Consider the following 17922-nt stretch of genomic DNA (forward strand, 5'->3'; position numbering starts at 1 on the left):
ATTTCACTCTAACCTGAAAAGAAATCTGACATCAAAACTGATGCATTGGATGCCAAAAATAATCCCATAAAACAATGGGATGACTTCTGGCATCATTTTCTATCCAGGGATTCTAAACTAAACTGGATTGTAAGGACTTAGACGTATACATCAGGAGAATTTGCTGTGTTTAAATCATACATTGAACCCAAACCTGATCCTAGCCTTAGTCTTATGATTTGTGCTGTCTAATGTCAAATATTTCTGGAATTGCTCAATTTATTGTGAAATTGTGATATATTACATGTGGGTTTAAATAGAACTACACCTGATACATGGTCTACATTTAGTGAAATGCATTGTGTCCTAGTAAATAATTGTGCTGCATCGCATTTACATATTATAACTGCAGTTTTGTTTACAACGCTCTACTTTTTAGTGCTCCTTTAAGGTTAGCCCAATAATGCAGTTTAATACAATTATAAATAGTGATAGACAGATAGATGGATGGATGGATAGATGATAGATAGATAGATAGATAGATAGATAGATGAAAAGAAAGATAGAGGGATGGATGGATGGATGGATGGATGGATAGATAGATAGATAGATAGATAGATAGATAGATAGATAGATAGATAGATAGATAGATAAAAAGAAAGATAGAGGGATGGATGGATAGATAGATAGATAGTTTTGAGAATTTGATGTTCCATCTCCTCTTGCACATTATACAGACACACACACACTAAGATAATGGCCTGGACCTATTCTTGGCTAAATCAAGCCCTATCCCTGCATAGCCAACATGATAACTCCTGAAAGCATATACTATAACTGACATTGCATAGTGACTCTTCAGTCTAGTATTGCTAATATTTTGCATTGTTCCTGTAATTTAAATCGTTAGACTATTTAATGCAATAAAATCAGCATCTTTTTCTAATTAAATGTAATTAATGACATGATATGCTGAGAAATCTCTCCCCTTTCTACCCCCAGTTTGTAATCCCATTACAAATATGTGACTGCAGTCTGCCTGTGGCTTGGTCTGGTAATGAGAGTCACATCTGCATTGGAATAACAGTGAGACAAGATTTCCCTGGAGAATTTATTTTTCATTGAACATATTTTTTCTCTCTCTGCTAACAAGATTGATATTAAAATCGAAGCATGCTTTACCCTGGCGTGGAAAATATGCATCTCACCCTTCATGTCAGCTTCCACTTTCATTGCAAGGTGAAACATTTCATGCAGTTTACTGTCCTGGGTGTCTGGAATACTGCATGCATAGGCTATATATAGAGACAAGGAGATCATTAATGAATGCACACACAGGGATGTGATATCATAGACACACTCCTTATTGATGGAACAGTCACTTTACCCCACAATAGAGGATGTTCATGTAACACACTAATATGCCTCAGCCCATGTAAAGGTCACATAGAAATATCATGTATTGTAGCAGGGAACATCTTATCTGTAATGGTGCAGTAGGATCCAGGTATCTGTGTGTATGATCTTCAGCTAACCTTTCTCTCCATAAGAGCTTGATGCTGCCTTTGTTCCTGAGCATTTTAGATCCCTTTTGTAATATGTGTATAGTATATTAGTGTTATCCTCTGAGTGCATACACATTACATTAGAAAATAAAGACCTGCCACTATATTTCTTAAGGAGTAGATGGAAGATACAGTTAATGGACATTAAATGGTACTGTATCTCTCAGGATCAAATGGCAGCTTGTTGTTCTGTCTATCTGGCTGGCTTTTACTGGCTGGGCTCACAAAGGGTTTTGTTGCTGCTTTCATGTGTACACACAAGTATACTTCTAGACATCAAGAGCCTATAAATAGAAAAGGTTACAGCATTTTCCTCTGCTAAATCAATAGAGCCAGTCTCCTGCAAATTCAGCTGAGGTGTCTTATTAATTATGAAACGCCTCATGTGAACAGGCAGATCCTCTGCTCCTCTGCAGTCTTAATACTGGTGACCTTTTGTCCAACAAAAGCTGTTTCTTCATACTCAGCCTGTCTTCTCTCTCCTTCCCTGTTTTCTTTCTCCTCCTCTCGTCTCTATCGTCTCATTCCTTTCTCTCCTTCTCTATTTCCATTCCTGCCCCTCCTTCCTCTCTCTGTGTTTCTCTCTCTCTTTCCTCCTCTGTTTCTCTGTTCTTTCATCTTTCCTTCTTCCAACCTCCCTATCCACATTGTCTATTCCCCTCCGACTACTCTCTCATTTCCTTTCTTATCCCTCTCATTTCCTCCCTCCTTGCTTTCTCCATTTTCCATCCTCACATTTCTCTACTTGCTCTTGAATTTTCCATTTCTCGTTTATTTTCCTGTTTTTCGTTTGCCTTTGCTGTGGATGAATTTCTCAGACATTTACCCTTATACAATAGCTTTCTAATTTTCCTCTTTTTCTCTTTCCCTTTTTTTTTTTTTATACTTATAAATGTTTCTTTCTCCCTATATTTTTCTAGCATTTCCTTGCAATTTATTTTGTTTCTACCTTTAGCCATTTCCTCAAATTCTCAATTTTCATATTTTTTCTCCTTCTCTCATCTCATTTTCTCCCTCTCTTTTACTGCCCCTCTTTACAATACATTTATCCCTCTGCTCCTCCTTCATATCTCGCCATTCTCTATTTAATTAAATTCTATTTTATATTTTTCCTCCTTCTTTGTAATTCCTTTTCTTCTCCTCCTTTTCTCCCTCTCTTTTACTCCCTCTCTTTACAATACATTGTATTTCTCTCCTCCTTCCCATCTATTCATTTTTAATTTCTATGCTAGATTCTCTCTTATCTCTTTCTCTCCATGTCAAAATACATTTATCCCTCTCCTCCTTCACATCCCACCACTCTTTCTTTCTTAAGTTCTATTTTATATTTTGCCTGTACAAGCTCTGGCAAGTTTTAGAAGTCTGATACACATATGTGTATAATATATATATATATATATATATATATATATATATATATATATATATATATATATATATATATATTAGCAACAGCTTTCTCCAAAGATAAAACATCTGTTAGGAAACAGACTCTTCTAATAAAACACACACATTTTGAAACAATAATTTTATTTAATATCTTGTACTATACTTTGTAGCAAATATGTTTTGCTGATTTGAGTTTATAATAAACTTTCTGTTAAATTACATTTATTTATTTTAAAATCAAGGCTCTCTCTTTAATTTTTCTGTCAAAATCTCTTATTTTTTGTATAATAACTATTTTGTACGGATATACATAGACTCCCCCATTTGTGGTTTACACTGTCGGATACTTAAGTAATATGTGTATAACACCTAAACCAAGGAAAAGAAAGAAAGAAAGGCAGTGAACTTGGAAATATATCTTGGCAACAGCAGATAAAGCTTCACTCCCTCAGCAGTCCATAGCTCATACTTGCCCACTCAGAGTACACTCATCCATTGGCCATTCATTCTCAGTAGCTGTCTTCTTCTTCTTGTCAGTGCTGTTCTTTCCTTGGTTATATAGTTGCATTGCAATGAGGAAAACATGGTTTAGTGGAGAGGGGACATGGTGAACATTGTGACTGACCATGTGAACATCTACAGCACATCTTCCATATGTGACAGGTCCCTTGGCTTGTTCTGCATGTGATGGTTTATTTCATAATGATGAGCCCATTTCCGTCTCTTCTTCTCCTGTTATTGTTATTAATATTATTATTGTAATTATTATTATTGGTTGGCCCAGGGCCTTTCCTGAGTTTCTTTGCAAAGGATAAAAGGGCTCGCGGTTTCTGTTTTGAAGATGTAAAGCTGAGGTCCGGTTTTGGCTGTTGTTGCTCACTGGTTCTTAACATTTTGGCAAACGAAACACAAAGTAAATAATAGAACTTTTTTTCCACAATCCTAGATGGGAAACGTCACAGAGAACACAACGTCCCCGGAGAACGGCTAGGTATTTCCTCTAGAATCCAGCAGGTGGCGCGAGTGAGGGCGGATCCTGATCCTTTGGGTCTACTAGAAGATCCAGGTAAGTAGAGCAGATAGAGACAGCAGGAGTAAAGGCAAGATGGTGGCAAGAGCAGCCCTGGGGCCGGCTGAGCCACTAGATCCACCGCACATTTGGAACAAGCTGCCTTCAATGTTGAGTTTTTTGGAATCCTTTTTCAGTTTCTCCCACATGTCTGCTGCCCCTTCATGGCAATCTGCAAGCACTGTCACAGCACACACGTGGAATTCGTTCCAGTATCTGAAAGAGACAGGATAAAGGGACAGCATCAGATTACCATTGGCCTGTAGGTGGCTCCACTGTTTGTATATAACACCATGAGTGTGGCACCATTCACACCTGTGCTGAGGGATTGTTAACGCACTAGCGGTTTATACTGAGGTAGTGAAAAGCTATCTTACTGAAAATCATTTTCCAAGTTGGAAATATTTATAATATTTATGTGCCTCTAAAATTATATATATGTTTATTAGAATTAACTCTATTTCTGTCTATTTAGCTGTATATATCTCTATCTATCTATCTATCTATCTATCTATCTATATATATCTATTTAGCTATCTATCTATCTATACAATTAGCTTTCAGTTAATAAATGTAAATAACTAACACTGAAATTTTGACCAAATCCACCAAATTAGATTTACTATAACTTGCAGTTTTTTCTCTTTTTCCAGCGTCATATCTCAACTGTTTATTAAACGAATTGTGATAATAAAGTTATCATTTATCACATGATAGTTTGCAAATGGCTTTCCAAGAGTAAAATTTTAAATTATCAATATATCAATTATTTGTCAATTAGGCAGCTGCCCCTTGGAGATGCCAGAAGTGTCCTCACATGTGCCATTGTCAGCAGCTCCTCCAGACACGAGGATTTCCTATCCATTGAGATTTATCAGCTTAACACCGTTGTAAAGTCAATATATCTCAAGCAGGCATTGATATACACGCGACTATTCCCAGGGGGTGAGAGCTGGAGAATAGATGTGTGACCCCATGCATCCCCTTACTCTGCAATCTTGTAATCTCCTCAGTGACCCCCCCAGCCCCCGTCACTCTCTCCCCCTCCCCATCTGTGTCTTCATTTCCTAGCCTATACCAGACAGGCGCCTGTGTATTGTAGTAAGTAGTTGCATGTAATGTACAGTCGTTGAGGACTCTTAGGATTGCTGTAAAATGTAATGTTTGGGATACATTTATAAGAAATAATGGGATATTGAGATGCCGGGAAACCGTGTCTGCTACAAGATCTGATGTGTGATTGGATTTCCCACAGGAATATTATATATATTCTAAACCTCAGAGCAGCCTAAGATCACATGGAAACTGAATGGCACATGGCTAAAAACCACATGTAATATGTGTCTGTCTAATGTTTATGTATCATGTATGATGTAATCTCTATCTATCCATTATAACCTTATGTCTATGTTTGTGTGTGTGTGTGTGTGTGTGTGTATGTGTATGTATATATTTGTGTGTATGTGTGTATATATATGTGTGTGTGTGTGTGTGTGTGTGTGTAAATATATATTTATATGTGTACATTTATTATTTTTTTAATAATTTATCCAATTTTATTATATATCTATCTTCCTATCTATATCTATCTATCTATCTATCTATCTATCTATCTATCTATCTATCTTTCGATCTATCTATCTACCTATCTAATTTGAATACAAGTTTAGTATGTTTTCATGGTTACCCTCTAATAGACTACATAGTAGAAACTATCATTACTACAGACGATTCCGAGTATATCCAGGTTACTTAGACCCTATATACTAGCTGCAGGCAGGTTACCAGTGTTTGGCTAGTTTTTGGTTATTACTAATAATGACTTCCTACTCTTTTATCTCCATAGTATGATCTATAAGTACCAGCTTCTGTTTGTGGATGTTGGGGCTGAACTATAAACTAGACTTAGTTTTAGAAAAAAATTAAAAATATTTGTAAAATCTAACTTTTAGACATATTGCATGAATTGAATGCTAGATGCATCATGTGAAGTATATCTCGTTCTATTATATCCCTGTGTTCCTTCCCATGCACATGCCCTTGCAGTGAGGAGTTAGGGGTGTGGGGTGGCGCCTTTAGTAGACAGTCGGCGTCAATGGCGCATCCAGTCATTCATCATTCTGGAAGAGGGAAGAAAACTGTCTTTGAAGACTTACGAGCAAATGGTGTTGAGGTTTTTCTCTTCGTCCATGCTTTGCGAATAGGTTTCCATTTTATCTCCCATCGTAAGCATACAATTGGAGAAGCCCTTAAAGACCGCATCGCACTTGCCTGCCGCCCTCACCGCCTGCACCAAGTATGCTGGGGATAGAGAGCAGCACCACGTCAGCTGGACAGCTCCGGTATTCACACACAGCGACAACTTACTGCGGTACCTGCATAGGAGCTTCATCACCTCTACTGGCATTGCTTCATATCATCTCCAAATACCAGTGTTTAGGAGAACTACAATGTCTATTTCAGCCATAATACCTTATAACTAATATCACACACTAGTAGCTAAATATAAAGAGATGTGATAAACAATAGATAGACAGACAGATATATAACTAGCTAGATGATAGATAGATAGATAGATAGATAGATAGAGCAGATAGATAAATAGATATATAGATAAATAATAGATAACCAGATAGATAGATAGGCAAACAGATAAATAGATATATAATAGATAGGTAGCTAGAAATAGATAGATAGATAGATAGATAGATAGATAGATAGATAGATAGATAGGCAGATAGATATATAGGCAGAGAGAGAGAGAGAGAGAGAGAGAGAGAGAGAGAGAGAGATAGATAGATAGATAGATAGATAGGCAAATAGAAAGATAGATAGATAGATAGATAGATAGATAGATAGATAGATATGCAAATAGATAGATAGATAGATAGATAGATAGATAGATAGATAGATAGATAGATAGATAGATAATGTCTCCCCTCTATATTCGTTTTGGTTCTGTTTTTCTCTATTCCCGATTATGTAAGCCTTGCACTAAGTGACATTATGGGAAGCCTGGCTTACTGTATTTGCTTTGCTGCTCATACAATGGCTGCTCCTCCGGTGATTCCACAGAATAAATACATTGTCATAAAATAGTTTCCGACTCTCTTTAAATGAAGAATGAAAAGTAATGTCCCAGCAGACGCCAGGCATGAATAAAACATTCTCTAGAACATTAAATAACTGCTAAATGTGGGGGCAATTAAATCTCTTTTGCAGAATGATAAACCTGTAATCTTCCCCACGTCGCACTTTATGGAGTTTTCTATTAAGAGTTGATAAGAGATATTACACATAAACATTCCCTTGGATTCAGATACAGTAGATGGTGCAGTGATCAGACAGTGAGGGGAGGGGGCTCCAGCATATTCCTGGCTATCTGCACCAGGCATATACACATATATATATATAGTATAGTGGTGAATATAATATTTCTTCTGTCCCGAGCACAATAACAACATTCCATTTCATTTCCCCCATTTCCTCTTCCAAATGCATTCAGGCAGCTTGTCATTAAATATGTATGTAGACATTAGCAGGTCCCTTTCATCGTCTGCTCCAGCTACTCCAGCTCTCTGCATAGACCTAGCAGCCAGAAGCACAAGCAATGGATTAGAGGGTCTTAGGGGTCTCTAAACCGTCTACATTGTATCCAATCTCTATGTGAGGACACATATTAAATCAACTTAATCGTTCGATAGACTACAAGGCAATGGGACATGTGTTAAGTGGAAGTGGCACATTTATCAATGTTTACAGCTCATAACTCTTGCCACAAATTACACCGATTTGATCGGTCAATAAAAGTCAACGAGTGTACTTGTCTAGGCGATCGAATAATAAAGCACTCGTTATATTGTACTGGACGGTTTTGGATATTTCTTTTTCATACAATATTTCCATAATAATAAAATGGGAGTTTGGGAGCTTTGAGGTGGAGCACCTAGTACTGAGAATAAAGGTGACACCTTGTCTGTGTATGGATTCAATTTGGGATACAACACACCCTCCTCCTTCTTCCCCTGGGTGACAATAATGTGGCACACTGCATTGGTGAAGCACACACATCATATGGATGCAACACAAACAAACTGCTCATCATACATCATCATGCTGTATAATCCACCAGATTGCATTGTATCACTGCGCATGCGTGGCTTCCTGGCATCATACTACATTGCATTAGATCTTTATTTCATACAAGTCTTAGTTTGCTACAAACAGACACATACTCCAACTATTTTTCAGTCAATGGCCCATTCTGGAGTCAGGCAGATAGAACAAGAGTTAATACAGTACCAGATTGATCCTGTGTAGCAGAGAATCAGCTGCACCCACACACTATGCAGAGAAAAGAGCCATGCTGGCACCAGAGATCTGCCAAGCAAAGAGACACTGCACCTATAGCTGAGACACTGCACCTATAGCCGAGACACTGCACCTATAGCTAAGATACTGCACCTATAGCTAAGACACTGCACCTATAGCTGAGACACTGCACCTATAGCTGAGACACTGCACCTATAGCTAAGACACTGCATCTATAGCTAAGACTCTGCACCTATAGTTGACACTGCTCCTATGGCTGACACTGCACTATAGCTAATCCCAATTTACACCTTCTATATGAAGTAAAGACGCACCAACAACCATTGTGTGTACAGAGATATAGAGGCTGACTGGCCCTTACTACCTTATACAGCACACAGCAGAAATAACTCATCCATAATGTGCAATATATACAATTTTAAATCTTCATTGTGGTCCCGAATGTTGCAAATTGTGTCATAGAAATAACCCAAACATTTTAACAACAAAACATTTAGAAATAGCGCAAATAGAAAGAGCTGTAAATCAACGTAATATCCATTTCTAGGATTATCCTTACACATTATAGCACTGGAAACCACCAGAACCGCATTGACATTTCAAAACGATTTCTTTTTACTGAAAATCTAATATATATATATATAATTAGATTGGAATATATATATATATATATATATATATATATATATATATATATATATTCAGACAAAAAAATGCAAAAACAGAGAGTAACAAAAAATTAGAAAAGCAGTCTGCTAAAGTGCTAAGGCAATAACAATATTACGATTATGTCTGACATATATATATATATATATATATATATATATATATATATACTTATTACACACACTGAATTGTACTATATATGGTATATATGTATATATAGCTGAGACATATGTGTCTTACATGCAATATACTATTGCATGTAAGAGACATATGCAATAATATATATATATATATATATATATATATATATATATATATATATCCATTTGTTTGCCAGTCCACCAGCAGTGAGCAGCAGTGTGGAGCAGTCTCTGGCAGTCAGTAAGCCGCTAATAATGCTGTTGTCAGGTTGCAGGCACTCGCCCTTGCTGCCATTAACAAGCAGTGAGAAGTGTTGATGTCTGCATGTACAGTCACTAATGTCATTACTGGTGTAAAGTCAATTCTATCGCCTGATGGCAGTCACCAGGGTGCAGGACTGGAGAGCTGAGGATGCTGCAGCCCCTCTCCTCTGCCTGCTCATTGTCCCGGGCTTCATTAGCCGGGATTAGACTGCACTTTAATTGTCTCTGTACATGGCTCTTCTTACTCGAGGTGCTAATTGAGAATTTTCTTTTCATCGTCTGATCAGCCAGGTTCCCCATCTCATGAGGGGATTGTTGTGTAGGTAGGTAGAAGAGCTGCTGTCATTGGGGCCCATTTGTCACAGGGTTACTGAGGAGAGATGCCAAGTACAGCACTTGTCGCAGTGAGCTGACTGAATGCAACCATGGGCAATGTTTTATGTGCCATAGTGGCTCTCTATGGAGAATCCACTGCTTTGTCCCCACTCATCAAATACACATATATCTACAGTATAAGGTCTGATAACTGAAGACACATAATATCTGAAAAATTGTTCGTTCAATCATATCTGTATAACAGACTGATAATAGATTTATTTTACATTATAAAGAAGAAAGAGAAGTATTAAATAAACATATGTACAATTATTGGATCGATTGATTTATATATATATATATATATATATATATATATATATATATATACACACACACACATATATTTGAGATATATATATATATATATATATATATATATATATATATATATATATAAAAGCCATCGAGAGATAGATTAAACAGAAGCATAAATGGCTCTCTATAGTAGATAGCTAGTGTTATAGATATATAAGTAAAGATAAAATACTCAGATAAATACTATACATTGATGTTAATTATACAGAATAGAGAATGAATGGATAGGAAGGGAACTAAATAAAATACAAATAAGATATTGCCTGCTCTCAATATTCTAATAGTATATATTGCTGAATCTAATTAGAATAGTACATAATGTTGCGTGTATATATATATATATATATATATATATATATATATATATATATATATATACAAAATTTATCTGTTTTTTGGTTGAATTTAGTGTGTGAATTGAGTCCGATCTCGCCCATTCTGCATTTGGCATCCTCCATTTCTACCCCCATTAGACTTTCCTAGCATACTGTCCATGTCGGGCAGGTATCTACATATATATCGCAGTAACTTTAGATTAATGCCTAGACGATCGGCGACATTTCCTACGACATTTGGCCATTAACCAGACCGATGACTGCTGTCTACATGGCAGGATGGGGTTAATGCTCTCCCTCCTAGCAGTCTGTACGGAGATGATGGCGATTGGCACTCACCTATGTGCACAGCCAGCACCAGTAGAATATATCTTCCGTTCAGATGAACTCCCATCCTACATTGAATAAAACCATTGGAGACTGTAGATTAATGTGAGATTGGGGAAATCCTGGGTGGGGAGTGATGAGAACCAGGCATTGCAAACAACTTCCAGCAGCTGACACTTAGCAGAGCCGGAGAAAGAAGGGAAGGGAAGAGAAGAAGGGAAGAGCTTGGGATGGGTCGCACCATTTGGCGAGGGGAGGATGGAGCTCAGCCCCGCCCACCCCCTGCCTGGAGCTGACGTGAGGAGGCTGGCGATGCACCAGTTGCTTTTATACAGAGGATCCCCACTTGTAGTCATCAGTGGCCAGGGCTAGCCATATGGAGCCGCCTGTGCCATGGACGATGAGCGAGTCCTACTGACGCTATTCAGTCAGCGGTGCCACTCCTGTAAAGTGTATACTGTGCAAAACTTGTGGCATATGTACAATGCGGCAGGGCTGTGTCATCTGCACACACATCACCAAAGCCACAGCCACTGACTGTATGAGGCGACCCTGGGAGCCACCACAGGGGACTACTGCCAGTCAGCACACTGATAGTAACGCCCCCTCCTGCCTGGGAGGAGCAAGTGACTAGATGATGTCATCAGCTCTGACTTCCATCAACTCACTCATCCCTGCCATAGTAGTGCTGGTGGCTGTCCTCACTGTCACTGGGATTACATATATCTCACTGACAGCTGTTCTATCTATCTATCTATCTATCTATCTATCTATCTATCCATCTATCTGTCTGCTATCTATCTATCTATCTATCTATCTATCTATCAATCCATCTATCTATCTGTCTGCTATCTATCTATCTATCTATCTATCTATCTATCATTCTATCTATCTGTCTGTCATCTATCTATCTATCTATCTATCTGTCTATCTATCACATATATAATATGTCTCTGCTTATCTATCAGTTTATCGATCGGTCTGTTTCATATTTATTATCTGCATGTCGGTCTATGTATCTGTCTATTTCATAAATATAGTATGTATCAATCATATGTCTATCTCACATATATAATCAATCTATCTGTAATCTATTTATAGTTAACCCTTTATCTATGAGTCTGTTGATTTGCCTGTCACATATTTGTTACCTATCTATTTATCTGTCTGTTTATCTCATATATTTATCTCCCGTCTGTCTGTCTGTCTGTCTGTCTGTCTGTCCCTATCATCTATATCTATTTATCTATCAATCTATGAATCTGTCTATCTCTTATGTATATCTATATCATTTCTATTATCTATGTGTTCATTTACCTGTTTGCCAGTCATCTATTTCTATTTATGTCTATTTATCTCCTATTTGTCATCTATTATCTGTTTGTCTTATATTTGTCTGTCTCTATATTATTTATATTGTATATCTATGTAAGTATCAGCTTTCCGTCTATTATTTATCTACCGTTTAGCAACCATTTACTTATCTTATATTTGTCTATAATTATATAATTTATCATTTATCCAAATATCTTTTTATCTCACTTATCGAACTCTCTCTCTCTCTCTCTCTCTCTCTCTCTCTCTCTCTATATCATATCTATCTATCTATCTATCTATCTATCTATCTATCTATCTATCTATCTATCTATCTATCTATCTCCTACCTACCTGTAAATACAATTTTTTTTCCTTTAATGTAGATCTCTTTACATATCTCCTGTCTCTCTTTCTTGTATGCACGTGTGACATATGTCATCCTCACTTGCAGACACATAGATGCCTCCTATGTGACATATTCCTGCAGTCTCCCCTCCTCTGGCCATCCTCAGCTCAGGCAGGATCCTCTGATGACGTCATCTTGGGAGGTGAGCAGCTTTCCCCTGCACCTGCCCAGCATCCTAATCTTGCATCTCCTAACCAAGGAGACTTGGCTTGTGTAGACTGCTCACGGGAAGCTACAGTGGGTGGAGGGGGAGCCTAGGAGGAAGGCGGGGGAGGAGGGAATCCTTCCTGATCAAAATGATAAAGCACTTTGTCCTGCCAGTTTGATGTAAGGATGCAGCACAGGTAATAAGAGGAGAGACAAATGCCCTTGAGCTGTCTCTTCCCTGCATATTGCTTCCCCAGGTCCTCTCACCTCTCTGCCTTAGTTCATTCAGTGTAGAATGTGCTGGAGCAGAACCTGTGTCTGGTGCATTGTGATTCCCCAGATAAGGCAATGCAGAAGGTTTACCTGCAGTCAGCCATGTGAGACCCACCATACAGAGATCACCTTGAGCTGTACTAAACTAGACTGTGCTCTCTCTTGTATTCACTCATTGTCTGCATCAGCTCCATAGGTTCCTTCCTTTTAAACAGTCTCAAACTGCACCACAAACGGCATCAATACTTCATGTGCGAATCTGGTCATACTTCTTAAAGGGGTATACACAGAAAGAATTGTTTAATTGGAATGATCCACTTATTTCTTCTATAAGACTTGATTCATATTGTGGTTGCAACATTTAGAATAGGGTTATGCTGCAACTCTGGCAGCAGCGCAGGTCACTTAGTCAGAGTTTGCAGTATCACCATACAATGAAAGTAAATGGAGTGATGCTGCAACTTGGACAGCCCAGCGGTTCAGTTGTTAGCACTGGAGTCTAACTCCAACAAAGGACAACATCTGAAAGGTGTTTGTAAGCTGTCCCTGTGTTGTATGACTTTCGTCTCACCTGCCAAAGACATACTGATATCTTTAGATTTAGGTTGTGAACCCTAGATGGGACCGCAACTGACAATGTCTGTAAAGTACTGCAGAATATGTTAGTGTTATACAAATAAGAGGAGTAACATAATGACAAAAATTCCATACCTGTTTTTTTTTTTTCTTTCCTGCGATCATTAAATACTGTATTGACAACTTGCAAAGCAAAGTATGACCAAATTTGCTTTCACTGGATGGAATCTATACAAGGTGGCCTAAGTTACTGAGGCACATTTATTGAGCTACTTGCACCTTTTGGGGGCTTAAAGAAATTCTATCATTAGAATACCTTTTTAAACTAAATACACATAGGAATAGCCTTAAGAAAGACTATTCTTCTCCTACCTTTTTTATTCTGATCCACACCGCCATTCCTTAGAAATATCTTCTTTTTTCCTTATGTAAATGAGTTTTCTCGCAGTACTGGGGGCGTTTCCCTGCGCTCAAATAGCACTGGGGCATCCTCTGTGCTGCTTGAAAACTCTCCAGCAACTGACTCCGCCTTCTTCTCACGTGCTCCTCTTCTCTTCATTCCAAAGAGCTGACTGTGCATGTCCGTCAGTCATTTTACTGTGGCCGAATGGGAGAGGCCACAGAAGAATGGCCGACGGACATGTGCAGTCGGCGCTTTTGAACAAAGAGAAGAGGAACATGTGAGAAGAAGGTGGAGGTGGAGAAGAAGACAGAGGCCGTCGCTGGAGAGTTCTCAAGCAGAATTGGGGACCTCCCCAGTGCCGTTTGAGTGCTGGGGAACACCCTCAGTGCTGCGAGAAAATGCATTTACATAAGGAAAAAAGAAGAAATTTCTAAGAAACGGCGGCACGAATCAGAATAATAAAGGTAAGAGAAGAATAGCTTTTCTTAAGGCTATTCCTGCGTGTATTTAGTTTAAAAAGGGTATTCTAGTGATAAAATCCCTTTAAATTGCATCTTTTTGTTGTCGTTTTCTACCCTGCACTTTAATTATGAATTTTTTGTTCTTTTTTACAGGGGCACATTTATTGAGCTACTTCCACCTTTTTTTTGGCATAAATTGCACCTTTTTGGTGTCGTTTTCTTCCCTGCCCTTCTATTATACATTTTTCGCACTTTTTTTTTCCCAGATGTTATGCTTCCTTTGACCCTTTTGCAACCCCACGTTGTATTTATGACTTGAGTCTTTTTTAAAAAAAAAAAAGGGGCAAAAATCCCTGTCAGATAGTATTTAAAAAGGGGCAATTGCGTGTTTTGGGTTTTTTTTAGCACTAAAAGGGCATTTATATCTTTTTTTTTAACAAAAAAGAGGCAAAGTACACCTAGCTTTTTAAGGCTGATCTAAACATGCACAACGTTTAACAAGAAGGTGCGGCTACATCATAAATGGACACCACAATAAAACTAGAAAATGGTGTACCTGTGAAAAATATAGCCAAAGAAGAGGCAGGTGATAAGTAAATAAACTACCCCCATTGTGTATCTCTAACCTAAATCAGTAATGACTAAGAGAAATATTTCTCATAAGCATGACAATAAACATTACGGTCATCTTTCAAAGTAAGGCTAGGTTCACATCTGTGCCGGGTTCTCTGTCATTCGCGTCTGCCAGGGGACCCGAATGATTGAGAGCCGGACCACTAAAACAGTGTTTACTTGGGGACACCAGTGGTGTCTATAATGGGATCCACTATAATTGACTATACTGGGGTCCACTGGTTATCCTTTGTTTAAATACTGAAAGTAGAGGAGAGAAAAGTCCTCCTTACTAAACTTTCCTCTCTGCTGATTTAGAGACTCCGATGTAGGTGTGAACTACACTGAGCTTTGAACTACATGAGATATAAGCTAATGATAGTATAATAATGATATATTTATATGGAATGGCTGTAATTATTCCATTCACTTGAATATGTTTTGCAGATGTCCATTTATATTCTGTAAAATAAACTCTGTTCACATGACATAGTTTTACAGACCATCATAGCGCTCCCTTTCATGGGCCCCACACAGTATAACACCCCATTTACATAGATTATAATGTCCCAAAGTGGCATTTAGACAGTATAATGTCCCATAGCAGCCCTTCACATAGTAAAATGTCCCATAGATTCCCCTCCACACGGTATATAATGCCCCACCGTGGACCCTGCACACACACTATTATGCCCTGCAGTGACCCCTGCACACAGTATTATGCCCCATAGTGGCTCCTGCACACCGTATTATGCCCTATAGTGGCCCCTGCACACCGTATTATGCCCTATAGTGGCCCCAGGACATTCACTATTATGCCCCACAGTTGCCCCTGCACACACTATTATTCCTCATAGTGGCCCCTGCACACAGTATTATTCCCCATAGTGACCCCTTCACACTGTATTATGCCTCATAGTGAACCACCCATGAACAATTATTATACTCTGTGGTCTGAAAAGAGATGAGTGACATGGGACACAGAAGAGGAAGTGCAAGTGGACGTGAGTAAGAGCATGGATCGGTCAGTAAATAGGGCCCATTACCTGCTGGGTTTACCTGCTGGCTTTACTCCAGCAGGTAATGACAGATTGAAAAAAAAAAATCAGGCGACTGCCAGGCCTCCTAATGTCCCAGGCCCTGTGGCAGCTAGTACTATATTTACACCACACTATCTATCTATCTATCTATCTATCTATCTATCTATCTATCTATCTATAGATTTGTTTCAGGTCAAACAAGTTTGGTATTCACCACTCCTTAAATTGGCTTAAACATAGTATATGACACTGTCAGAGCTCCTAGGAACCTATCCATCCATTTTCTAGCTCTTTAAGGCAAATACAGCCAAAATGAAAATGATAGGTATGTCTATGGAAAAACAGTGGATACAAATTCAAAATTTACCCATATACTGTGGTGCCATTTGCTTTAATGCATTTTATCATTTAAAAAGCTCCAAAATGTACCCTTTTATTAGGGAAAAGTGCTTGCCCGTGTTTATTTACACACATGGCAGTTATATTGCATAAAGTAATGGTTTTGTAAGTGTTATAGGGGTATAAGGGTATGGGTGCAATAGGGGCTAAATGTTATTTGTGGATGTGAGTCTAGTCTAAAAATTATGAAGAGTTGGCTTTTCAAAAAAACATACCAAACACAAACACCATATCCCTTTAGGGGAGCAGACCCTCTTGCCCATTATACTTTAGGATGGACAAAATAAAACTTCCATGGAAAACTGGGATAGCTCCTTCCTCTGCTCTAACCTATTGGCCTAAAATTCTGTGGGGTCACCGTTATCTGCTGAAATATAGGTGCATTCTAGGTACAACTATACTTGCAGGTGGAGCCAATGGGTGTCAGTTGTCTGTTATGGCTCTGATTGGCACTGTGCATAAAAAAAAATATCTAGTTTATTATGTTCCAGATACTGTATTGGGCCTGGCTGTTAGTGCTGCTGGTTTTACTCCTGACTCTTGGAGTTGGGGCACTGGCAGAGGAAGTGCAGAGCTGGGTGAATGTGTTGAACTGGGAGTGGGCAGAGGCCACCTGGGTATGCGTGTGACTGGCAGTTGAAGTGGTCTCCCTAAATGATGCAGTAATCTGAGTATAGAACCTATTGTGATAATATCCCAATTTTACTTCCCTTTGGGAGGCAGGGAAAAATACCCTCATATTGGTTTAGCAGCACAAGTCTAAGAACACTGCCATCCAGTACTCATCCCACCTACTTCATGCAAATAACACGCTTGCCGCTGTGTAAGCAGTGGAACATACAGCCTGTCATGCTTGCCAGCATGTGCACTGAATTAGCATCCTACCATGGTTGGTGGTTTTTTGTTGCCTATAGCACCTGGTATTACCAGTCAGTCTCCCATCCAAATACTAAAAGGCCTGATCTTGCTTAGCTTTTGAGATCAGATGAGATTGGGCATGTTCAGGGTAGTGTGGTCATAGGTACCACAGTTGTTCTTGGTCTTGGTCTTGGTCGTAAAAATAAAGGTCAGCATCTTCCCTTGGCTGAGTCTGTGACACAGTAAGGGCACCTCTGAATCCAAGGAAGAGCCTTTCTCCTCCTCCTCTTCCATTCTATGAGTCCCAGTTCCTCCACCATAATGACCCTGACCCAGATTCTCCTTTTCTCTATCAATCCAGGATGATGATATTGACTAAGAAGTGAAAACTGTTTCTCCTCTTCCATGCATCACTACATGAGTGTAAGCGTTTCCTGTAAGAAGATATACAATAAAGGGATCACATTGATGATGCTGCAGTTGTCCTTGCTGAAACGTTTGGATGGCCCTTTCAAAGGGCTTGAGAAGCTGACATACTTTTCTCATGAGCCTCCATATCTTGAAATAACACATTGTCCCTGTGGACTGCTGAATGCAGTGTGGTACTTACAACAAAAGAAGCACAAATAAAACTCCTCCAAACCCTACAATTCACTTGACTTTATATCATT

The 17922-nt window shown here is 38.7% G+C and overlaps 1 protein-coding gene across 1 annotated transcript; it reads right to left on the minus strand.

Moving 5' to 3' along the window:
• Positions 1–3057: 3057 nt before the first annotated feature.
• Positions 3058–11002, minus strand: NRN1 (neuritin 1). Its single transcript, XM_075270786.1, has 3 exons — positions 10772–11002; positions 6159–6303; positions 3058–4218 (listed from the first exon to the last, which is right to left on the minus strand). Exons 1-3 carry the CDS (start codon positions 10824–10826, stop codon positions 3987–3989), a joined length of 432 nt encoding a protein of 143 aa, XP_075126887.1. The 5' UTR covers positions 10827–11002; the 3' UTR covers positions 3058–3986.
• Positions 11003–17922: the final 6920 nt, after the last annotated feature.

This window comes from Leptodactylus fuscus, chromosome 4, assembly GCF_031893055.1.
Source record: "Leptodactylus fuscus isolate aLepFus1 chromosome 4, aLepFus1.hap2, whole genome shotgun sequence".
Taxonomy (NCBI): Eukaryota; Metazoa; Chordata; class Amphibia; order Anura; family Leptodactylidae; genus Leptodactylus; species Leptodactylus fuscus.

Bases quoted from the DNA above. Each gene is read 5' to 3' on its own strand.
- NRN1 (XM_075270786.1), bottom strand. From the start codon at position 10,826: ATGGGAGTTCATCTGAACGGAAGATATATTCTACTGGTGCTGGCTGTG. The intron at 6,304-10,771 runs GTGAGTGCCAAT...CTCTATCCCCAG, and splicing joins GGTGCTGGCTGTGCACATAG to CATACTTGGTGCAGGCGGTG. The intron at 4,219-6,158 runs GTAAGTCTTCAA...TGTCTCTTTCAG, and splicing joins AACCTCAACACCATTTGCTC to ATACTGGAACGAATTCCACG.